Genomic DNA, 26,491 nt, shown 5'->3' with positions numbered 1-26,491 from the left:
TCCTAATCCCATGCCCCCTTGGTTGGGTCACCCATCCCATCTCACCAGGTGTGGGGAGGGAATGCAGGACCGCATGGTTCTACTGTGGGTAAAACCACTACACTCTGCAACAACATCTGCCAGCTCCATCAGCACTCGAGGGTGCATCACACTGGGGCCCATAGATTTGTGAGTGTTGAGTTTGGCTAAATGGTCCCTAACCTGATCCTCCTCAATCAAGGGAAAGTCTTTCCCTCTCCAGACTTCCTCTCTTACCTCCAGGGCCTGGGATTCCCGCAGGCCGGCGGTAAAGACTGAAGCAAAGGCAGCATTCAGTAACTCTGCCTTCTCTGCATCCTCTGTCACCAGGGCACCTGCCTCCTTCAGCAGCGGCCCCACACTCTCCCTAGTCTTCCTTTCAGTGCTGACCTTCTTACTGTCCTTGACCCCTTGCTAGATTTTAATTCCAGGCAGGCCTTGGCCTTCCTCACTGCATCCCTGCATACTCTGACAACGTCCCTATATTCCTCCCAAGTGGCCAGTCCCTTTTTCCACATTCTGTAAATTTCCCCCTTCTGACAGAGTTTCTCCAGAAGTTCCTTTCTCATCCGTGCAGGCCTCCTGCCTCCTTTACTAGATTTCTTATTCTTAGGGATGCAGCGATCTTGAGCCTGAAGGAAGCGTTGCTTGAATATTAACCAGCTCTCTTGGGCCCCCCTACCCTCTAGAGCCGTAGCCCATGGGATTCCTCTAAGCAGGTCTTTGAAGAGGCCAAAGTTAGCCCTCCGGAAGTCCAGGGTTGTGATCCTACTTATTGCCTTGTTTCCTCTGGGCAGGATCCTGAACTCCACTATCTTGTGGTCACTGCAGCCAAGGTTGCCCCCAACCTTCACATCCCCAACCAGACCTTCTTTGTTAGTTAGTACCAGAAGCTGACTTAAAAGTACATAAACACAAGTTTGCTGACTGGGACGACACAATCTGTCCCTTGAATGTACTTTCAAAAATTTAATGTAGCATAATGAACTTATGTAGCAGCTAATGATCTCTTCCCACCAGAACTCTGGATGCCTGTTTTTAATTACCTTTCTTCCTCCATAATAGTATCTTCTTTCCCTTGCGCCTCCAGTGTGTTTTCATACAGGAGCTTATGGGTTTCAATGAAATTCCTCTGCAGTGCAGACATCTGGGCCATTACCTTCTGACGGTGCAACCTAGCTGCTTCTGCCTTTCTCTTCCGCTCAGCTTTCTCTTTATCCTGAGTGCTCTGTGTCTTATAATAAAAGAGAATAAAGAAATCACAGGCAACAGAGAACACCAAAAAGTGAGAAGAATCTTTCCACAACTATACGCATTCTAACCACTGATCTAAAATTCCTTAACTGACAACACTTCAATGATTAAAAAAAAAAATTAAAATAAAGTTAACTGCTATCTTAAAAACAAAAAACTAAAATCTTAAATGTTGACTTGGTTAATTAAAAAGAGAGATTTTGAGGGGTCCACAAAAGCTCACCAGTACAACCCCTTGCCCAAAGACAGGATCAACAATAACCGATCCATTTTAATTAGGTGCTTGGCTATTCTTAAGAAACTTTAGTGAGGTGAACATCACAAGCCTCCTTCAGTGTTCTGTTATTCTCCCCAAAAGCAAAACTGCTACCAAGTACTCAGTATCTCCCTTACAGGAATTTGAGAAAGTTTTATCTTTACCTATGGACAACACAGCAAACAGTGTTCCTACATTCTTGTGGCAGCATTTTATGCACCTGAGGATTATATTTTCCCTTACTATTCTTTATTGCAGACTGGAAGACTATTCTTCTTACAGTATTCTCTCATCTATCATGTTCTCAAAAACAAAAAATGAAGTCTTTATACGCTTTGAAAACACGGAATTCAAAAAACACAGGTAGACTGAAAACATATATAACCTAATTCCTTTTATTTACTTACTTAAGGACAAATTCAACATTATACACATTGCTTCCATTCACAATATTATTATTTTTTGGGGAAATGAAACAACACAAATTGCTCCACGAGTAGTGGAACTGTAAGAGTTTCATTTCTTACTGACTTTCGTATTATATTCCCTTACCTTACCAGATATCATATGACACCTTTCTTAAAAAAGAAACACAGCATATGCTGTGATATGTTTAGAGCTATGCATGCAATGACTAGCCAAGAGATTGTTTGGCAGCAAGCTGTTGCCAAACAGAGTAAGTAAGAGCAAACTGGCTTGTCTTTGCACACTAAGGGTAATCAGATTCTTCTTTTCTACTCTATTGCCAATTTAAAAAACCTCCCTCAAGGAACTGCAGTAACCTTTGAAATCTCCGTTTCACTGTGTCATTTCACCACTGGATTCAAAACAAGAGTTGAGGAAAGGGGGTAGAGACTGACACACAGACAGAATAATCACCTAAGCGTGATGTCCTTATACAATCAAGGCAAAGCAGATTAATCTCTGTCATGTAAATTACAAGTTATCATTTGAAGTGGATTTGTATTTCTAATTATTGCACAGTGACAACATAATAGAAAAGGTGGTCAAATCATAAAGATAAGAAATGGAGAAATGAACACAAATTACTTCTTTACCCCACTCAGTGGTTTCACTTAACTTGGAAGTACAACCAAAACCACATTAGCTGTGGTCTATGAAACATGCTTAGCATAAATTTAATTTATTAAAAAAATTAATCTTGGAACCCAAATCTTACTTGTAGACAATATATCAAAAATTAATATTTTTCAAATTATCATTTTAGATAACAATAAACGTAGGCACCTTTCTGAAAACAGATATCCAAAAACTTTAAGTACAAGGCTTCCACTGCACATTTTTTTTTATTATTACCTCATCACCTTTTGTAGCTTCTGAGCCTGATGTAGCTGTTACTGTTGTCAAACTAGATTTTTCTCTCAATCTTTTCACTGTGTCAAACATCTAGGAATAGAGACAGATGTTAAAAGTAAAATGAAACTTGTCTCTTATTACAACATAGACAGAAATAAAACCCTTGATATTTAGTTTCACTTTATTTTCAGATTGTCAAATGGATGAAACCAACTGACATACTCCTAAATAAGAAAAATATCTAGCTGAGTCCATATATATACTTCTGTAACACTGTTATGTCTATATCCTAAACTTGACAAGCACTGCTCAGTATGAAGGAAAATAAAACTCTTCCCAATTTTCCAGTCTTCTAGCACTAATACTGCTAAGCAGTTAAAGCAGAAGAATGGACAGAGATTGCTAGCTTATTTCAAGCAGGTGCAATGTGGATCAACCAATGGAAATAGCCACTAAAATAATGCAAGAACCTATACATCTGGAACAGAAAGCTTTCCAGTATATGTCCAATTAGTTAAAACTGAGCCTTCAATTTTCATTTACTACTTTCTCCAGCTATCTTTACTTTAAAAAGCATCTTGAATTTTTTATAATAGTAGCTATTCCACATTTATTATGCTTATCATTAAAAAAGTATATTTAATTTTTTAAACATTTTTACTTTTGCCCTTAGAATTTTAGAAGAATAACTTATCAAAAAAATCTTTCAAAGCTGCCTCCCTAATGTACAAGGATAGTTCAGTTTTAGTAGCTGAGGATAGTTTTGGAACCCTACTATGGATTCTTACCCTCTTTTCCAAGAGCACTGTCTTCTATGTTTGCCACTTAAAACAAGAAGCCACCTAAAACAAGAAGCCCAAAATGGAACAGGACAGTAGTACTCCTGCTAAGCAGAAGCAGCAGCCTCCTATGTTAGAGAAGGTGTCACAGCTCCAGAAGCTTTTCCCATCTCTTACCGGGTAATGGCAGGGAGTTAGTTGGAAAAGTTTTACAGGTCAAATGTACAATGTGGCCATTATTCAGAGCCGTATGACTCAAGTCTTAACACAAGCAACCTCTAAAAGGCTTCCCCAATTAATAAACCTTTACTTATCACTTGCTGTTATTTGCAAGAATTATGAAGAATTAAGATTATGTATAAAAATGTCATTACTGGAATGAGTTATCTAAACAAAAACTGATTCAATACTTGAAAGCAGTAATAACAAGCACAATGATTTGTAAGTGTTAATGCAGTATTCAAGAAACCATCTCGTCTTGGGGGAAACAAATGTTCCAACAGATCAAGCTTCTCAGGAAATCACTGCAGCTCTAAACACCAGATTATGTTTAGGAATCATAACGTCCTTCAGAAAAGCTTTCTAAATTACTAAAATCAGATCATACTTAGTCTCCCCTTGTGTACCTGTAGTATCCAATTGACTGTGTCCTTCTGTGCCTCTAGCTGAGGCACTCTCTTCAATTTTTCCAGAAGCATTAACACACTCACAGCATTCAAGGCTGAGCTTCCCATTCCTTTACAAAGGAGAGAAAAATAGAAAAGCACTGGTCTTCAGGAGAAGACAAACAAACAAAAAACCCCAAAACACCACACCACCTTCAACATTTTAATGTTCCCTGGCAACTGGGAACAAAGGAAGCTAGCCCAAAACTCATTTCTTAATTATTTAACATAAATAAATAAGATTATCAGGTTTTAATTCTATAGCAAAAAGTAAATCCTTTCTGACTAAAATTACTGTTTCTTCTAGTTTATTTTTTGTCCTTACATAATCAAGTCAGCTTAATTTTACTCTTTTAAAGAAAATTAAACATACTTGTTGCTTTGTGATAAAAATCAAAGGTTACTTCTTCTTCTGGAGAGTTCTGTAACTGCTGCTTCTCTTCTAGTAATCCTAAAGAGAGGAGATGAAGCACCTAAAAAAAAAAAAAGTAGTAAATCTTATTCACTGTTAGAGGTCTGGAAAACTGGTATATAAAATAAGGATGTTCAATACAATTCTGTACTATATGCTGATTATATCCATGATAAAACACAGAAATGAGAAAAGGTGTAGAGATCCATACATGGAAAGTGAAATAACAATACATAATTTTCCTGCATATTATTTGCACTTAAAATTAATAAACTTGCACACACTTTAAATTAGTAACATGGATCTTGTCATTTTGCTAATTCAAATGTATGAATATTTGGTTCATTCCATAATCCAAGGATTAGCAAGTAAGGCAAGGCAATTAAATAATCTATGCACTTTAACAAAACTGATTAATTCAACCAGCCTGTAAATTCAAGTCCTAATCCCTTTTTTTTTTTTTTAAAAAATGTATAAAATAACAGTGGTAAAATGAAATGTTTAAATACTTACAAAATTATATTATTTCATGACTTAGGCCTCAAAGACATTTACAAATTTGAAAACTTTACATCTTACAAGATGAAGCAACACTAATTTTTTTAAGATGATCAAAGGGTTACTTATTTGCACATGAAGTTTCAAGAAAAAGATGAGGTAAGGAGAACTGCATATTGATAAATAATTAGAAATATTTTCTTTGTTGGTAAGATTTATAAAAACAGGTTTGGGAATGAAAAGTAAATTCTTACCATTCAAAGCTAAAGTTTATCTTTACACATTTTGATTTTATCCATAAGTAGTTAATACAGTCAACACAGGAATGACCATAGAAAGAAGACCAAAGCTAACCATACCATTTGGATCATAGCTTCAGTCCACAAGTGGGTTTCCAGTTCTACTGCTCTCTGAAGAATGGTCCGCAGTATGTGCATCATAACATCACAGTTCAGAATCCTCACCACGTTGCTGAATGCAGGACTGAAGTGTGGAGGAGGAGGTGGTGGCAATGCTAGAAAAGAGAAGTGCAAATATATTAACAAACAGGCATTTCAAATATTGCGGACAAAGTAGAGAGCACAAAAACACTGATTCCAGTGACAGAACACCTGGACCTTTAAATTAATAAAACCACACTCAAACACAATTGTTCACCTAAGTCAGCTTTTATCTTTAGCAAATCTAAGTACTTTTAGTAAGTTCTTGTATAAAACACATGCAAACACAATGGGTACTACGCCATGTTTATTTGCCTAAATGGAAATTAAATGAAAAATTCCAAAACTCTTATCTGTGTGTTAAAGAAAGGAAAAAAGATACAAGACATATCAGATGCTAATTAATTATAATTACTACAAATCACAACAAATTTAATATGAATTCAAGTGTCCATCATTAAGTCACAAACACCTCCCAAAGCTTATTCTATATTCACAGCTACATACACTACTGAATTACCACATTTGTTCAGTCATCAGTTTAAAATTTTTACCTTCATCTCTGTTTTCCTGTTTTCTTCTTTTCTTTTGTGTATGTTCAGCCTACAGAAAAAGTAGTGTTATTACATCAGCATCTCTACAGAAGTACACAATGAAAAAATGAGAAACCCTAAACTAGAATTGTGGCAAGATACATAGTCAATACTTGGTCATGTAACTAGAATCTTGTCCAAAATCTGTTTTGACAATATTGCATTTCATATTTCAGTTTGTAGTAGGGATGAATAATTGGACACACTTGCTTCCTCAATAAGAGTTATAAATGCAGGGTTTGGGATTTTCCAGTTCAAAGATAATTCTTATCATATTTTGTTCTTAGTATAAACAGTTAACAGAGTTAATACAGAATTCACCACAGGGAAAATACTAATGCAAACCACAGCGCATCAATTTGTATTAACAATATTAACTTAATTAGAAGTTTAGTTTCAAAGTTAGCTGCATATACTTTTTACTGAATCAGTTTCTTTAGGTTCCTTTGATTCAGCAAAATTCTTTAGACATTGGTATGCATGTACTATTTTTTAACTGTTGAGAGTGAATCTTATGCTGCTTACCTTGCTGTGCTGGGTCTTAGTATAGTGATAAAAGAACATATTGAACTCCTTCAAGCATTCATCTTTCAGTTCATAAACTCCATGGCCAGACACACCTGGTTTCCTTACAGAGAAATATTTCATGACATACAGATTAATAATGTATTTTCACCACATCTTTGAACATGAACAAGCCAGTAACAAAACTTAGATTCTAAGGAAATGCTAATAAGAAGTGGAATAGTGATAGTTGCTTCATGAGCTTATAAAAAGCATAGCATACAGTTATCAGTCTTCAATTTTCAAGACTCTCTACTACTGTAAATTCTACCCAGCAGCAAAATTTCTAGTCTACACCATCTACAGTACACCACATAGCCTTTGTCAGGTAAATTCTTTTTACCTTTATGGGTTAGAATTTCAGACATTGGATGTTATTGTGTAAAATTAATTACTTTCTTTAACCAAGGTACAAAACAAGTAATACAAACAGCTACTTTCCATCTAGTGAGACTTTTTTGAAACTTCCATACAATTCCCGAAGCAAAATTCTAAGGTACACCTATCTTGCCCTTGATTAAACGTAAACAAGTGAGCCACGTTAAATTTAAAATATACTAAAATAATTAAAATCATAAGACATTTTTGTAACAAAAATAGCAGACATTTGAACTAGTTTTTCTGAACTGCTACAACTGATTGTTCTATATCTGCGCATATATATATATATATATATGTGTTAAATAAAACTAATTCCCATCTGAAAGTTTCAGCAACTTAGCAACTAAACACCTAAACCAATGATTAGGTGGTGACTATCAAAGGTACAATGAGTTGTTAAGGTTCCCAACCACGTCTGAAATAAAAGGAACTTTTAAAGATTTTTCCCAGTAGAACTCCTAAATTTGAAGAAAGAGAGGGGGCAAAAGTAAAGAAGTAGCAGCTTCAGATATTCCATACACTTTTATTTCCTATGCATATTTGAAAGCATATATATATTTCAAGACAGCAAAACAGTAGCTAAACAGAGACTGTGCAGTGCAGCTTGTTTAACCCATATAATCTAAGAGATCTTAGTTCACGTTCAAGCTACTTACAAAACAATATTAAGAACTTACTTAAATGTAGCCACTTTATCAATTACACTCTCCAAGCCAGTTTCATTGTTCTCCTGGTAAAAAATTTAGTTTGGAATAAATATATAATGATTCAAATATCTTCTGTATTATGCTAGGTGTAACAAAAATAGACATACAGCTTTAGATCGATTCCCTAATTCATGAATTAATATATTTTGTCCACATTCAGAAAGTAGATATTCATAATTGACAAGTTACAAGGAAGTACTAAAGACAGGTAATACTTTCATTTAATCATGTAAAATTTTATTTATAACAGATATGATCTCCAGAAACAGTGCAGTGCATTATTTAACCTCAACAGAGGGAAAAAACAGAGTTTTAGTCTCTTAAAACGGTGGATGTGGATCATTATTGGTTTCTGATAATACTCCAGGGTATTTAATGTATAATAAAACTGAATTTTTTTTGCATTGATTTCCAGCCCTGAAAACTTGCACAGGCTAAAAAATCTAATCCACATCCCTCTCCTTTGCTTGAGTTTTCAACAGCTGGAATAGAATGGCAGGGAAATCTGTGCTTTCAAACAGACCTGTACAATTACTTGACTTCCAAGGGCTCTGCACAGGTTTAAGCGATCAAAATTACAGGACCAAGTTTATTGATGGTACACAGGGCAGAATGGAATACAGTTGCATGGCCCTACAGGGCCCAAAGAGAAAGTGAAAACTTTTCTTTTTTAATCTAGGACAACTACAGTTAAATAATCCAAAAAATTCGACCTCTTCAAAAAAGCACAATCCACTACAACCCTTTTCAGATTAGACCATACTTGAACCCATGACATTTACCTTTACATCAGTAAGGTGTGTAAGCCCCTTTGTCATGGTATTTTGCAGTTCTGTAACCAACATTTGACCTTTATATCAGAAAAAAAAAAAAAAAACAAACCACTTCCATATATGAAGATATGGAAGCTAAAGAAGAAAAATACATAAAACAAGAAAAAGTAAGTTAAGGAAAAAAGTAAATAAATCAGGACTCACATTTTCAGGCAAGGACTTGGTAATTGCACTGTGAGCCATTGGTTCAATACATAACAGATGGATGATTTCTCTCATTACAACATCTTCTTTTGTCACATTACTCAATCCAGGCACATATCTTTCGCCTACCAGAGTGAATCAAAAGGAGAAGAATGGCAAATATGACAATTATAAGGGAATTCTGAATTTTGCATATTTTGCTGGGATGTTTCATAGTATAAGTTTGCATTTGCCAGAAACTATCCCAAGTGTCAGAGAAGACAAATATTTTAGCCTCGCTTCCTAAAAAAAATGAGCTGAGATGGAGTTTCTCTTCATATTCTAATTTAATAGTCAATTATGAAGTTATCTAGCAGTTTTTTTCACTATGCAACCCTCATTGCTTCTAGCTGACAAATACTCGTGTTACTGAACCATCTGTTTTCCAGTGTCCTCTCCATACCATCCATGCTAAAGAAAGTCATCAAGCCCATTGTGTCTAATTGTAATAATCCATTACTACAACAATAGAAAGAAAAGAAACTTACCCACAACATAGATGAGAATCTGCAGCATCTCTTCTATTAGCACATTACATTGTTTGATCAAATCCTATGAGAATTAGAGAAGCCAGGGTTGTTTTTTTTAAAAAAAACAAAAAACAAACAAAAAAAAAAACAAACAACAAAAAAAAAAACCAAACAAGCAGGAAAATTTGTCAAATGGCACTGAGCTCAGCCTTCAGATGCACTACTTTGCTGAAGCACTGTATTGTAAGAAGAAATCTCCATTCTAACAAGCTGGAAAAAATACCTGCACTTGTAGAGGAGATATCCTGCAACTGAAATGCAAGATTCACATGCAGGAAAAGAAACAACAGCTAAAAATGTATCCCAAATTAAGGGTTATATGAAAGTTCAAGCCTCAAGAAGTAGCACAACAATCCAAGAAACTTCCAGCCAAAATAAGAACACATAAAAGGGCTTAACAGACATAGAAATTTTAGAGAAGTCCGTTATATAGATTTTGGTAGATGCCCTATTAAATAAAGGTCAAAGAGGGCAAAACTTGTTTGCTAATTTTGAGTAAGCCTCTACAAATTCCAAATACAAAATCATTTATCTAACCACTAGGTCCTGTGTTGACTGACTTTTAGCTTGGTCATACAAATGCAGTTATCAACAGTAGCTATTTTTTCTTATTAATGTTTCATGATCTCAAAGCAAACGAACTCATCAGCAGAAGTACTTGCCACTTACCTGATCTTTGGTAGGCTTGATCTTTTTGAAAGCATCAGCAAGCTCATATCTCTGCAGCATCAGCAGGAGGAACTGGTTTGGATCCATAAGAGATGCACCTATCTATCAAAAAAAACAAATTAATATGAACATCAGTTACTATTACAGTTCTTCATTAGTTACGAAAAATACACTTTTACCAAGAAAAAAATTTAAAATCATACAAATTTAATTAAAATTAAAAGAAATTCCAAGAAAATTTTATGAGTCAAGCAAGCAATGATTCAGAACATTTTACCTGTAGCATGATGATGTCTTTATCATACATCTCTTCTCTGCATTTAACATCCTGATAATAGAATACCTGAGAAATAGGAAAGCAAAATTTAAACAGAGAAGTAAAGTAATGCACTATCAAATGTGCACCAGTTAATGTCTGAGGCTTTTTTATACTATATATCACCTTTATTGAGTAAAGGAAAGTCCTATCTTCCTTTCAAAACAACTGTGTACTTTGATGGAAGTGAAAAATGTTTTTTTCACCCATTCAGAGAAAGTCTATGCTGTACTTCATACCCCCTTCCAAGACAACATAATTCTAATGGCTGCTACTGATTAAAGTCAAAACACCCTCATTCTCCTACCCCAGTTCTCAGAGACAGTTCTACAGGGGAATACCAATATTTACTTTGATTTCACCAAAGGGTCCTGTGAAAGGTAAACACAGAAAATTTCTGCCACCAAATTAAAAAAAAAAAAGTTACACCAAAGCGAGCAAAATCCAGGTACTTAAGGGTAGACTCTTCCTTTTACCTTTACTCTTGCAACAAAAAAGCCCACAAGTATTATAAGATGTTTGTTATGTCCAGTTACATGGCACTCAAAAATTTAGTATGAGTTTAACTTTTTAACTTTTGCATATAATGATTAGCATACATTAAGAGATTCTTCTAACACTTTGTGTTAGAAGCAACAGTACTAACAGTACTTATGCAATGATTTCTTTATCAAATCTGAAAGTAGTTTACGGTAGATGTCAGTAACATTAATACAATTTCACAAAGCCAGAAACAGTCATAAGAGATGAAAATACTTGTCTAATACTAGGAGGAAAGCCATTGATGAAGATGGAAAAAAAACAAGTCATCTAAATTCCCATCCAGAAACCTATTTAGTGAAGGAGTGACCTCCACGACCTGTTTCTGCAGTGGATGAAACCACCACTGGGAGTGCTCCTGAGAAACACTTGCACACACCATTGGGACCGACTCACTACTGAATACTGTAGGGAGTACCTGGCTTATGAGGGAGAGCCCATTCCTTCTCCACATCTCTGCAGCAACCTGAGCAACCAAGACAAGACATCGCAAAGGATATTCTACTAGCAGCTCCACTTGAAATTCTTCCTAGAATTTAAAAAAAATAAAGAAAAAAAACATAAGAACAAGTCTGACAGAGATTTTAAAAGTATATGTCCTAACAAACAAAGACACCTTGACAGTTGTCTATGTGCCATGAAAGTTACAAGATATAATTTTTTCCTTCCAGAGTAGAGAATCACAAGAAGCATTTTGGGGGAAGGGGGGGGGGGGAAGAAAAATCTTACAGGAGAAACAAACTCATGCAGTCTTGAGATGGCTCCAGTCTTGCTTAATCGTACATGAAGACCTACAAAACCAATAGGAAAAAAATTAGAAAACAAATCAAAATCAGTCAAGTTTCTCCTCCAACCCATTCTAAATGCTAGCTAAGTCATCTACGACTCAGAGATTTACAGAAGAAAAAAAAAAAAAGATAGAAGAGCTATTACATTATCACAACAGTTCTTACCAGTCTTGCAATCCATTATTTTATGAACAAATCTATTCATTTAAGGAATTAATCAAAACCATTTAAATTGAGATGCTAAATAATAGTATTAGCGTCTAATCATACTAAATAGCAAAATTTTAATTGCATGTTTAAACCATGTCAGTAATAACTGAATTTCAAAACTACAAGGCTTAACAGATGGTATCTTGGTATCAAATTACGTGATAAAGAGCCTACAGCTTAATAATAGCATATGATTTCATTTGTATTCTAGAGAAAGCAGCAATCACCCACTGCTGTGATCCTTTGTATTCTGACTGGAAATCTGTCCTGGAATGCTGGAAACATATGTCTTTTAGGAAGAGCATTTTAACCGGTTGGAAAATAAATTTGAGATACAGTAATAATGAACATTCATTTATGCAAAACAGGTAGAAATAGAAACAGAACCTCACAAATTGAAATAGTCCAGAGAAAACTGAAGATCTCATTAAAACATTAAACTTTCTTATCTCTCTCCTGTTTAAAAGTGTCCTCCAACCTCCGTGGCAAATGGTTTTGTTTTGGTTTGGTTTTTTTTTTCATAAAAAACTTTCCCTTAGTGGGACATCTGGGGAACAGGGTTGCTTGATCATGAGAATGTCAGAAAGTCAGAGAGTGACTGAACTGTGAAGCACTTAATCTAAATGCTTTCTAAAGTACAGAAATAGAGATGGATGATAAATGTAATTCAAATAGCAATCAAAACAAAACACATTACCTACCAGCAAGAGTCCTAGACAGCGGTAAATGTATACTGACAGGATCTGCAGACACTCTGTAAGGTCTGCTCTCCAGAGTATGGCCACACAAGTGAAACACTGTTTTTTCCCGTAAGCGGCCATTTGTGCTGCACCTCATCACAGCTTTATGACATTCACTGTAGGCCCTGAGCAACAGCTCTTCCTGGAATTTAAAATAAATACACAGCATTATATTTAAAGTCACATCTACTAAAATTCCTCACTTGTTTTTTCTGAAAGCATAAACAGTTACCAAAAATCCACAATATAATTATTACTCTGTTTCTCAATACTGAGAAGTTACCGGACTGGAGCAGTGGAGCACCCACTAAAGCTAATTGAGAATATGCTTCTATTCAAAAAAGCTGCTCTGTCAAATGCTCAAAAAAATCTATGTGCTTATTTAAGCTGCAATATTTTAATATTTTGCATAGTTGGCACCCCAAGTTGGATTAAGAAGCTCCTGAACTGCTGTAGGTATTCCTTTCTCTTCCTAGTGGAAAAAAAAGGAAACCTACTTAACCTACTTCAAAATATTTTTCAGTTAATAAATTCCACAATTTCCTCCCTTCACCCAGCACAGGGACGAGCTCCAGCACTGATTAAGACTACTTACAGTGCAATTACACAATTAGAACAAAGTTTCTGCAGTCCACTTTTACAATTAAAAATAAACACCATGTGCCTCAAAACCTTAAAGCTTAACAGTGAGACCATGAGCCTAATTATCAAAATATTGAATTATGAGAAGTATTTTCTCTTTATGATTTGCCTGACACCCTGTGCATCTTTGTCAGCTACAAGACTGTATTCTTCTGAGGTTCCTTCTCTCTTTGTCACACCACAGATTAATTCTTTCAGACTCATCTGTTGTGGAGATTTGTGTTGAACAATGGTGAGCTTTTGAAAAAGCACTCAGGAATATTCACAAAAGGCACACATGTAAGAATCCCAGATAATTGATATACTTACGTCACAGGCACACCACTCCTGGAACATCAAAAGAATGTTCTTGAGCTGCATCTGTATAGCAATAGCTGCTTCCCAGTCAGGGTCCACCTCAATGTGCTGACCAATCTGTCTTTTTATCTCCTCCATTCCCTGAAACGGAGATGCCACAAAATAACTCAAGCTAAATCAGTGATCACAGGCTTAAAACAACACAAAATCCTATAAGAAAATGGTAAAATATAGGTTGTTCAGATACATGTAGCTAAAATCAATTAATATTACTTCTATAAAGTAATTTTTTTTTCACCCACCCAAGACAGGGATTAAAGAATTTACCATCGTAATTACATGTTTATATCCACAATACTGTTATGGACAAAAAGATGAGCAAACAAAAGTGCTGTAATATCTTTATAACAGCATATTAAAAGGAAATTATTTAAATGTTTTGTACCTGCATGCAAGTTAGAATCCTTAGGAAAGAAACAAATCCTTCTAAAAACCGCTCCCTCAGACGGTCTGTCCATAATGTAGGCTTGCTGACTAAGACATACCTGTCCGCAAAGAAAATATTATCACCTTTTGCTCAAACTTCTCTTCTGCTTATGCTTGTATTTAAAGTGTTCTTTGTTTAAAATAATCAACTGCATCATCACATTACATCACCACCCCTATCTCAAGCTCCTCCTCAAATTTTCATCAGAGTTGATTAGCGTGACTCCCTCATTTGAAATTATCAGATTTTTTTAATTTCAAGGTATTTGGAATGGTTTGCCTTTGTATTATTCAGTTTATTAGAGTAATTCGGGACCTGTAAGAGTGGAAAATGCTATGCAGATCAGAATTATACAGCTTTCCCAGAATGCTAATAAATAGAAGCTGAATTTCCCACACTGTCTTAGGGTAGATATATTTTGTTTATTAATGCAATTATTATATGGAATTATATCAGTGAAAATCATCAAAAATTGTCATTATACAGTATAATTTTGGTATCTGAAAATTTTAAGTTTCCACTGAAAAATAAAACATTAAGTTTTCATGTGTGCTTTTTGAGGGGCTTGGTTTGGGGTTTGTTTTTAAAGCAGTTTTATCATCAGATTCCTGAATTGAAACATCTCATCCTACTGCCAGTTTTCTAAGAATTGCTCAAGCTTCTTAGATTTACACTTACCTGAGGTCATATATTACTGCATATACCCGGTTCAGTTTGTCCTGACTGTAACCTTGGAAGTTGAACTTGTCATTTTTGTCTAGATACTCTGGAAGCACTTCTAGGAGTGTCTCTGTAATGATGGTGATTACATTTTGCTCTTCAATAAGATGTCGGGCCTGCAAGAAGGAAATTTAAAAATTTTCTTCCTATTTTTGTTTAAGAGAACTGTTAAAATAATTTTTCCTTTGAATCTAGTCTTTTTGACTAGAAGTTATTTTAAGCATTTATAAATGGTCCAAGCTACAAAAACTCCCATGATATTTATTATGTACGAAAACAATTTCTATCAGCTTAGCCTGTTTGCTCAGCCTGACAGCTTCAATGTAACAAGACATGCTATTTTTTCTAGAAAGATCATATAGAAAAGGACTTTTACATTAGTACTTCAGGTAAGAAATATATAATCTTTAAAACCTACACGTATGTTTCACTCCCACCAGAGGATTTAACAAATTTTACCCACACAAAAAGACATTCAACCAATTTTTTTGCCCTCTCCCCCCAGGTTTTTAGAGTTACTTAAGAAGATAAATGTGAACAGTAAATGAACACAGAAAGTCAGTGCAGAGAACAATGCTGCCTAAGACTTCCACTTATTTGCATGCCCTCTACCTTCTGTAATGAATTTTCACATAAACTCAAGCTCCTGCTTTCATATTGGCCTTAACAAATCTCAGAATCATTCATTTTCAACTCAGCAATGCATAAAAATTCTCTGCCAAGTACAGTAGCCTGCAAAGGTGGTACTGCTAGCAATTCTCAAAATTAACTTTACATTTCTAGTGCCGACAGGCTGTACATACCAGAGTAGGTACGGTGAACATCTGAACTGAGAGTGCTGTCACAGAGAGAACTCTGTCATGATCATCACTGATGTATTCTTTTTGCAATGTCTTGTAATACTAAGAAAAGAGAATATTGGGGAAATTAAATAAATAAAATGTTAATTAAAAATTTTTACTTTTTTATTTGCAAGAATTACATCTCAATGTCCTTCTTCCTTTCTAATAGAAGCAGTTCAAATAAAAACGGCACAATGTCCTCAAAGCACCAAAGCAATTAAGTATGTGCCCCACTGCCTTAACACTGAAGATAAGCACAAATTTAACTGTTCTGCTAGATCTGAACCAAAATATTTTTTCTCCTACAATTAATCTTCCCCAAGAAAATAAATGAAATATCTGAAAAAACAATCAATAAATATATTAACTTATTATAAAACAAGTCTTCCTCCTGTAGTGAACTGCATGTATAGTTATTCAACAGCTGTCTATAAGAGATGAGTAATGTAAGTAATGTAAGTCTTTGTTTGCTTTGTTTCCAGTCCAGAAAAACACATGAACTGTCAGTCACCTTTATCAGGATTTAAAAAAGCCTCACCCTAAACCACTTTGTCTTGTTTTGTATATTTCTTAACTATCATATCTAATTTTTTTTTTAAAAAGACCAGTTTCAGTTGCAGTTCATCTACCATTTCAAAAGATATACAGAATATTAGCAATATTGCATTCCAAATGAACATATATACCTACATGATTATAAAAAATAAACCAATGACACGGGAATTAATGCACGCTATAAAGGCTAAGCTAGTTGTTGAAGCTCTGCTTGTTGAAAATTCATTATTTATATTGAAACAATTGTCAAGTTTGGGGGAAATTTTCTGAAGTTAGTAAAAACTCATACCATAAAAAACAAATAACCATTTACCTTCACAAATTCCACAGCAAAAAGTTTTTTGTATTCCATTTCCATGAAAAAACTACTGAAGATAAGTTCATGAAGAACCTTCCTTGCCCCTGTGAAGAGCCAATACAATGCACATCACTTTATTGTACTAAGATGCAGCTTTTTGTGGAAAATGGGAACAGATTATTAAATTATAATTAAAAATCATTACAAGCCTTGAAATAGCTACTAAGTATATGAACAAAGTTATTAATTTTTTTTTCTATTTTTAACATTTATTGGTATGTATTTAAAACACAGAGTAAGCATCAAGTCCCTCATAGTCAGGCTACATCTTCACAGAACCATAGAATAGAATACCAGGTTGGAAGGGACCTCAAGGATCACCTGGTCCAACCTTTCTTGGCAAAAGCACGGTCTAGACAAGATGGCCCAGCACGCTGTCCAGCCAAACCTTTAAAGTGTCCAATGTTGGGGAATCCACCACTTCCCTGGGGAGATTATTCCACCATGAAAAACTGTCCTCTTGTGTCCAATTGGAATCTCCCCAGGAGTAACCTGTACCCATTACTCCTCATCCTTTCCATGTGACTCCTTGTAAAAAGGGAGTCTCCATCTTCTTTGTAGCCACCCTTTAAATACTGGAATGTGGTGGTGAGGTCTCCCCTAAGCCTTCTTTTCTCAAGGCTGAACAAACCCAGTTCTCAGCCTTTCCTCATACAGCAGGCTTCCCAGTCCTTTGGCCGTCTTTGTGGCCCTTCTCTGGAACCTCTCCAGCCTGTCCACATCTTTTTTGTGTAGCAAGAACCAAAACTCAACACAATGTTCCAGGTGTGGCCTGACAAATGCTGAGTAGAGTGGGATAATGACTTCTTTATCTCTCCTAGTGATGCCCTTGTTGATGCAACCCAGCATTCTGCTGGCTTTCTTCGCCACTGCAGCACACAGTTCATTCATACTGAGCTGCTTGTCCACCAGGACCTCTAGGTCCCTTTCCACAGAGCTGCTCTCCAGCCAGGTAGATTCCAGTCGGTGCTGTACTCCTGGATTATGTTTTCTAAGGTGCAAGACCTTACCCTTCCCTTGTTGAACTTCAAAAGGTTCTTGTTAAGCGTACTCTTCCAGCCTATCCAGGTCTTCCTGCAGGCCGGCTCTCCCTTCTGAAGTGTCTACTTCCCCACTCAGTTTGCTGTCGTCATCAAACTTCATCGGGGTACAATTGATCCCATCAGCCAGATCATTTATGAAGATATTAAACAGTTTTGTGCCCAATATCAATTGCTGGGAGACCCCATTTGCAACAGGTTGCCAATTTGAAAAAGAACTATTAACCACCACCCTCTGGGTGCCACCTGTCAGCCAGTTCACAAACCACTGCATAGACCACTTGTCTAGACCGTAATGCATCAGTTTCTCTAGGAGAAGGCTGTGCGGAACTATGTCAAAAGCCTTGGAGAAATCCAGGTAGACAATGTCCACTGCTCACCACACATCAACCAAGCAGGTTACTTTGTTGTAGAAGGTGATCAGGTTTGCCAAGCACAATTTGCTCTTGGTGAATCCATGCTGGCTTTTCCCAGTCACATGTTTCATTTGACATAGCCCACAGAAGGATTTGTTCTGTAACTTTCCCAGGGACTGAAGTAAAAATCGATGGGCATATAATTTCCTGGATCCTCCTAGAAGCCCTTCTTGTAGGTGGGGGTGACATTAGCCTTCTTCCAGTTTTCTGGGACGTCCCCCAGTCTCCACAACTTCTTTATGGAGAGCTGCCTCACAATGGTGTCAGCCAGCTCTCTTAACACCCTCAGTGGTTAACATCTGGGACCATCCATTTGTAGGGGTCAAGCTCCTGTAATAGCATACTAACTCTTCCTTCACTGATGGCGAGTCTGTTTACATGGCCCAAGGCCTGGGCCCAACAGTGCTGGTAAAGATAGAGGTGAAGAAAGCATTTTCACTCTGCATTTTCAGCATTGTTGGTGACTAATTCACCTCTCCTGTTTAACAGGGGGCCAGTATTTTTCTTCTGTTTCTGTTTGTTGTTTATGTACCTGAAGAATCCTTTCCTGTAGTTTTTGACACCTCTGGCCATTCTTGTGAAAAGACTCTTCAAAATACATAAAGCAGGAAAAATTTAGGAGGAACACATACCCAAAATATCAATTATCTCAGCTGTAAAAATAAAGGCTGTATGAAAACCATAATATAAAACCTATAAAGAAATGTAACTGCACCTGAACAGCACTTACTTTTACACATTTGTTACACACATAAAAAATTAATTTGCTTCTTCAGTTTATAGCAACATGGATACACAAACCTTTATGAAGCTTTGCATCCCATAGCATCAACTTGCTTATGAAGCATGGCTTTTCAGACCCAGCTTCTTCTTTAAGACATATTTGACAAAAGATCTGGCGAAAGTCACCTAAAGGCATAAAACCAATCATTTGTACAAGAATGCTTCAATAACTAAATTATATGAGTCAGCAAAATGAGAATTACAGAATTCTGTTAAGAAAAAAAAATAAGGCACTTAAGTATGAATTATTTTTTAACAAAGTTTTTTCTCAGTGAACATACTCCCACATACTCTCCCCTTACTACCTTCTTGCTATTATTCTTATCTACTTTATTTAATAAATGCAGTGATGCAAAAGAGTATTTTAAAATGAAAAGCATTTAGATAGTTTTGCAAAGCAGATCCATAAGAAGAGTTCACTATGTCAGCACAAAAATGCACAGGCTTAAAAGTCTATGCTGGTCCCTGCCTTGGGCCCTGAAAGTCAGTTTTTTGTAGAATTTCAGAACATTATTTATATTTTCTTGCACCTATCAGTAAATACAGTAATTGCTGAAGCTGTTTTGGGATCACCATATCAGAGTCGCCCATGGGTTACTAACATTCAAAAATGAGCTCTTACATTACTAATTTCAAAAGGAGAAGTGGAGTGTTATGGATCAAGTTCCTGACAACCTGAAAATAAATAGTATTGAATGCTTCCTGACCACTTGAAGCAAAACCAGGAAAAGAACAGGAACAACTAGACCACCAAAAATTCTATCTGAGTACAAAACATCAGATTCTTAAAGCATCTACATATATAATCCAGAAGAACAATGCAGGAATGTTAGAGTTCAGTCTTTGTGCTTGAAGACTCTCATAAAACATATTCAAATATTAGTTAAATTATAACAATTTCCTAACCCAAAATGCTACACCCAACACAGGAGACTCCTTTTTAATTTTAGCTTATCTCAACAGCTAAAAAGGTAATGCTTAAAAATCTATAATTTGGGGGATTTGCTAGGGCACTGACACCAACTTGTCTATACTCAGAGTGAACAACTGAATAATTAGCTGTCAGTTGGTGTTTTAAATACAGGAATCTTATAAAATTGAAAAAAAATAATTAAAAATATGTAGAAAGAAAAATGTGGATAAAAATTGAACTTTCACTAGAAATCCTGAAATAAACCACACAGCCAAAAATTTGTACCAATTAAAAGAACTGTCTGAAGAACTCAGATCAGCAAGAAAATACCATCAGTGAAATAAATACAAAGTTGAAAAGAGCATAAAGCTAAAAATTGTAAAATATTGTGAGGGATTACAAAAAGGTACAATTCTGATACTTGTATTTCAAGGGAAATACTGGAAAGTAAGTGTCCAGGAAAAAAAAAAAAATATATAAGAAATTCACTTTATTATCCAAGCTTACAAAAGCTGCCAAAGTAGACCAACAGATTTACCCTATCAAGGAGGATAAGCAGTGAGTAGAACTTAACCTACACGTATTTGTATGGTGGGGGGGGGGGAAAAGGGCTTTAGACTGGTAAAACACAGGCATGACAAAATCCAGTAACAGAAATCAAAAGTTAGATTGATTCAGAAGTCTTTAAAACCATCAGCATCATCAAATACCTGAACAATGTTCGAAAGCTTAAAACAGACTTTCAACTACTGGACAAAATTTAAAATTAAGGCTTTTGATTGTTTGTTTTACTGTCTAATTAATCACAGCTATCAAATCTGAAGCAGGAATTAATTCAAGCAGAGGAAGTATGCCTTCACTGATGGAGATGTTCTGCAGCTTTCTACCAGCACTGAGGAGAGCAGCTTTTAAGCCAGAAGTCACTGAAATGGGGCATGTGATGCTGAAACAGAGGATAAAAAGAAACTTCTAGAAGAACAGACAGAGCTCAACCAGGGAAAGACACTTATTTTAGCAAGAATGAACAAAAAAGTCCTGCTATTCATAACCATACTGATGGATATCAGCACCCATACTACTGTATTATTCATTTACTCATTAGGAGGAATGTAAAAGTATTTTAATAAGGGAATATCATATATAACACTGCTAAACAAAATATTTTTTTTGAGAGAATTAGTGATTCAAATACCGACATGACATTATTGTCATATTTTTTTTGCTGTTATGCTTACTTGAATAGCTCATGAGTTTGTTCAGCCAAGAACCAAGGCGCAAGGCAAACTTCTGGTGAGCCATAACATCAGCATGCAGAACCTCCACATGAAGTGGTCGTTGAGAAACATTTTCAGAATGCCTCTAGGAGTCAGATAAATATTAGTAGAGATAAAATAAAGATAACATGAATTTTCATATTTTTTTTTACTACCCATTACCTCTCCCAAAAACATGTTAATGGGAAACCCTAACAAAAATAAAATTAAAAAACCCAAACAGCTTGACCTTTTATTTCTGAAGACATCTGTCTATACCAAATGTGGTAGACTAAATTCAATTTCAAAAAGTTCACAAGGAGGTTATAAAAGCATGAAAGTACCAAGTTAAAGACTGTAGAGCATACAAATAAGTCTTCAGTATTAATAAGGATGAGGTTGACTTGTTTAGTTTTTAAATGAGAAAAATATTTTAGGAATTTACCTTGATTTCTTCTTTTGCTTCATGACAAGAGGCATAATTTCCTGCCTTAACAGCTCTACGACCCTGTTCAAAGAAAATATTGAGCATGAGACCAATATAAAAAAAAAAGAACACAAGCCTGATCCTTGCTGTTTCGTATATATAAAAGAAAAACAGGGAACAACATCACTCATGGAGCTTTTAGACATCTAGAAGTAATAAAAATTAACATAATTATCTTTAGAAAAAAGTATTTTAATTAAATTAATTAAACAACAGAATGACAAAGTAAAGTCTGGGTGTCTTAATATTATTAGATAAAGAAAATTCACATACACATTAAAATAGATGAGAGGGATTTCTGCAGAATGCTTTAAATACAAACTACATCAACCTTCTTCCTATCACAAAGTACACTCATCTTGAATTGCTTTTCTACAATCTTTCCTACTATTTCTTACTTCTATATATGAAACAGCAGAGTAAATTATAAGCATGGGTTTGATAGCTCTTACAATAAAGCCAAGAACAAGTTCAGCTTAGACCTCAAATTCCACTCAAAGGAAATCAGAGGTATGGGATTCAAAAACAAGTTCTCCACACAGCAGAATTTCACACAAGAAGAGAGGAAGTAACTGCATGTTGTGGAACTGTTACAATTAGAACAATATAACCCAGTCCTGTGCTGCAGTAAGTACTTTGTAAAACAAGAAGTCTGATCAACTCTGGATGTAAAATTTAGGTTTCAATCAGAAGGAACCTTCATAACGGAAGCCTTTAAAAGTTACTCTATAAGCATGCATGCATAATTTACAAAACCTGCAACTGGAGGACAAGCCTTGTAATTACATAAGACTTACACTACTAACGAAATCCACCCAAACTTTCATTACCTGAACAAAGAGAAACACAAAGAACCCCCACAGTTTTTACAGATTAAAAAAGGATACTAATATTAGTAAGATGCTTTATATGTAAATATATAACAAATACATATACAGCTATAGACAGTTTCTCTGTGTGCAAACACATAAGTTTTGTATTTTTGTGAGGTAAAAAAATATGGTTGCAATTAAGATAATTCAAACATTGATCATGCTTTTTTTTTTCCCCCCAGTGGAAGAAAAAATTTACATTACTAGTGAAAGGTCTTTACATGGGACATTAGTTTGAAAAATGAAGTAGTAAAACTGTCAGGTTCACCCACATTCCTTCATGTATTCTTCCTGGTTTTATTTGCTTAATTTGAAAATTTATGATTTTCAAATTAAGCCTGAGCCAAAACGAGCACACTCTCTTACAAAATTCAAGGTACATTTCTGATTAAACATAACTGAAGATGCATATTGCCAACTTGTATATTTTTCAGACAAATGCCATTAAAATAAAACATTAATCTCAACTGAGAGGAAAAAAAAAGGAAAAAATGTCAAACAGGAAAGGAGCAACTTCTGATAAATCAGCTCTTCCCTTTGTTAAGAAACTAGGTTTTGTCCTGAAAAGAAAAATTAATACAGTTGAAAAACTTTTTGAAGCAACTGCTGATTAACAGTTACTCTGCAACATGCCTTTCTCTCTCCTCAAGCTCCAGCATCCCAGAAACAAAGACTCTATGATCAAGAGACTGTAGCAGCACTTCTTAATGATTAAAAAGTTACTTCCTCCCATATCCAGAATGCACTAACCTCTTTATCTATGGCAGTAGTATGCAACTGGGCTTCACCAAGTTCGCAGCCAAGTGCCCTTTGCAGGCTATAGATGACGTGATCGTAAGAATGATGTTCATCATTGAAAAGGACACAGTAGTAGCTGTCTACCTTCTCTCTACTGGGAAAAAGCCAACATGTCATCATAGAAATAAAAATACAATTGTAAATAATGTCCTATCCAATACAAGCAACAGCTCACTTGATCGCTTGAGAGAAACGTCAAATACAAAAAAAATTATAGAAGAAAATTAAGCATGTTCTTCACATCAAAGACACACACAAGAATTCCCTCACCATCTATACCACAATAAGCCTCAGAAACCATGTACCAAATACAAAAGAGATTTCAAGTTATTTTATTATTCCATTATTATTTCCTTTCTCTCCTGTTTTATGATCTCATTAGTCTTTTTAACATTATGCATAACAGTCTTCTTCCATTTTGATGGAGCACAGCCACATACTACTTTTTCCATGAGTTATCAAAAGCTTTTCTCTATATAACTGTAGGTCAAAAGTGCTACAGTGTTGATTACAGGGATTTTTGCACTGATATGTTTGCATGAATGGGAGAATACCACAGGCAAAATTATTATCAAGTTTTCTAATGCCTTGAAGAGAAAGTTGGAAATACCCCTACCTAAATGTGAGCTCCGGAGGCAGTTCCTTCTCTTCTTCCCATATAAGCATATCTACAATGTATTTTACCACAGAGGGAAATACTCTCCTAGAGTGCTCCATAATTTCTTCATTCAACTGACATTCAGAATTCTGTAAAACAGGAGATGATAATAATATGGAAAAGAAATTTTAAAAATTAAAAAAGGCTTGGTAAAATACCTTATTACTATACTTGCTTCAGGAAATTATCCTTTTCACTATTTTCAAGCAAATTAATCTCACCTAATCTCTTCTCTTCAAGATTATTTTGTCCTTGAACAGAATCATCCAAGGAAATATAACTGTTCTTTTCAGAGAACCCATCCCAGATACAGAAATCATTCAAGATATGCCTGTGAACCAATATATTTCCCCATCCACTCAGATAAAGCTCATTAAGTGAATTGTCTATATCATATAACATGACTAATTCTTTCCATAAGCATTTAAGCAGGAGAGAAATTAAGGTTCTAGGCAAATCTACACTTAAGAATGAAGTAATCAATATTCAGGTACAAGACATAGACCCATTTCAACAACGTTGTGTGAAAAGAGGGCTTTAACACAAAGGCCCTGATGACCTTTTCCACATACCATCTTCCTTTCAGCATATGCCTATATAAAAGGTATATAAAGTTATTAATGTTAACACAACTAAATCCAGTAATTTCATATAAAAAAATACGACACAGAAACAGAGGCTGATATTTTCTAGAGTAGTTTCCTGTCATTTTAGGATCATACAAACTGCCTATAAAACATTAATATGTATGTGTTTGCCAGAGTGAGAAAAGATGAGAAACAAATACGCTTTCCAAGAATAAAGCTTTTCACATGTAAATATTAATCTCAAAGTACTAAGGGCACTCACCTCTGCAATACACAATCTGACATACATTAAATATAATACATAAATATAATAAAACAGAAAGAGTGATGTGTTTAATGTATCTAAGAATCATGTTTTTGAAAAATTAAGTATAGTCCCATTTATCCATTTATGAAGCAGACTGCTTTTAAAAACAAGCAAAAAACCCACAAGTAAAATCATGTTGTGTCCTTATGATGGAAAAGCTAAAAATGTAGAGGAAGAGAAGTAAAAATGTGTTAACATGACCAATTGCTTCCAAAGCACTGAACAAGTTTTCTGACCTGATAAGCATTAGAAGAATAATTTGGAGTCAAAGATACAATCCAAAATGTCTGCCAATGAAATCACGGTCTATAAATATCATTGTGTGCACAACACTATTTTGGATAAACTCATGGTAGATCTTGGTAATTAAGAATGTAAATGTCCGGGGCAATTATTTTTTCCCAGACTGACAAAGCTATCATCATCATCATAAAGTTTGGAGCTGAATGAAAAAAAACTATAGTGCTAAGAATAATCTAATTGAACTCACTTGTAAATATACAATATTTTTTCCAGTATTTCTTAAGAGTTTGGCTTTTTAAGCATTGATGTATACTAAGCAAAAATTATAGAACTCGAGAAAAACACAGAGGTGTGCATAGAAATACTTCAAACAAAACCTAGTAGAAAGACATGCTGCTCTCCTTCAGTCTGTAGAAGAAATCAAAGGAAACCACATCAAGGCTTTGTAAAGTATTAAAAGTGGGGATTGCACTCATACAAATAGTGAAAAGTTAAATGATGCAATGACACCTCCAATGCTATCCACATTAATAGAAGTCAGTAAAATGAAATTTAAGATACATCTAATGTAAACTGAGAGGGTAAAAATAAAATTTCCTCAGAACTATGACTAAAAATGTGTAATTATTTAAGCTTCAGGTAAAGCTTCAAAAACCAAAATTGTTGAAGAACAAAAAGTAATTTCAAAGTTTAAGAATAACTAACAATTTTTTTAATTTTCTTTTTTTTAAACAAATGTGCCTGGGAAGTATTTTTACCTTATCTCAGACAAGAATTCTTAAAGTTACCTGTTTTTAAGGCTACATTTAGGTAAGGAATTTTTTATACTTCTGGCATAGTGAAGACATTAATTTGGAATCAACAGGGAATGAATGACTCCTAAAAGCCATCTAAAACTAAGGATTGCTTTTCTGAGCCCCACATATACGTACCATCAAGTTTTGTAAATATCACCTCACTGTAAAACTTTTTTTTTTTTTTAAACTAAAGTTTAATTAGGATTTTTGTAAGGATACTGTACTAATGCTCACCTCATCTCAGAAATGCTAAAAACTCTGGTGCTTATCTTTATTGTTGTAGATTGAAACCTATCCTCTACTAAGGGCTGATTTTTAAAAGGAGGTCATTCTGTAGATCAAACTCTAAACTTAATCTACCTTTTAAAAATAGCAGCCAGTTCCTAAGCACATTTTGATGATGTTCTGCATAGCAGACAAACATACTGCAACCATATCCCTCTTCTTATTTGCTCCTACCTGATCAGAGTAAGTTTATAAACACCCTAGCATGATACATCCTCTGCACTTAGAGTAATTAAAGCCAGATCAGGATCATCCAGAGAAGAGCGCTTTTTTGTTTGACAAGCACAAAGTTGTTTGTGCAACTTCTATACTCTCAGAAAACATACTGGAAAATAAACATGCAAGATGTCTGTTCCAAATGCACTTTGGAACTCATGTCTTTTAATAAGCACTATATGCTGAGAAAATTCCTACATTATGAATGACCTTGATTCTCAAAACAGAGAACAAATTATGAG

At 35.1% G+C, this 26,491-nt stretch overlaps 1 protein-coding gene across 1 annotated transcript; it reads right to left on the bottom strand.

The window, feature by feature from the left end:
• Window positions 1-700: 700 nt before the first annotated feature.
• UBR1 (ubiquitin protein ligase E3 component n-recognin 1) lies at window positions 701-24,407 on the bottom strand (the record flags this gene model as incomplete). Its single annotated transcript, XM_010176175.2, has 27 exons — window positions 701-915; window positions 1,065-1,252; window positions 2,846-2,935; window positions 4,251-4,360; window positions 4,663-4,762; window positions 5,559-5,713; window positions 6,194-6,242; window positions 6,758-6,860; window positions 7,855-7,907; window positions 8,862-8,986; window positions 9,389-9,452; window positions 10,100-10,201; window positions 10,377-10,442; window positions 11,374-11,484; window positions 11,685-11,746; window positions 12,655-12,835; window positions 13,645-13,773; window positions 14,078-14,177; window positions 14,798-14,955; window positions 15,643-15,741; window positions 16,550-16,638; window positions 18,852-18,959; window positions 20,982-21,105; window positions 21,445-21,507; window positions 23,109-23,250; window positions 23,773-23,903; window positions 24,387-24,407. Coding segments are annotated over 27 exons (2,938 nt in total), but the record flags the coding sequence as incomplete, so codon positions are not given.
• Between the last annotated feature and the right edge of the window lie 2,084 nt (window positions 24,408-26,491).

The sequence above is a fragment of the Antrostomus carolinensis genome, unplaced genomic scaffold, assembly GCF_000700745.2.
Source record: "Antrostomus carolinensis isolate BGI_N321 unplaced genomic scaffold, ASM70074v2 scaffold7289, whole genome shotgun sequence".
NCBI classification, from domain to species: Eukaryota; Metazoa; Chordata; class Aves; order Caprimulgiformes; family Caprimulgidae; genus Antrostomus; species Antrostomus carolinensis.
Note: the sequence above shows the minus strand (reverse complement) of the source record. Positions and strands in the feature narration are given on the sequence as shown.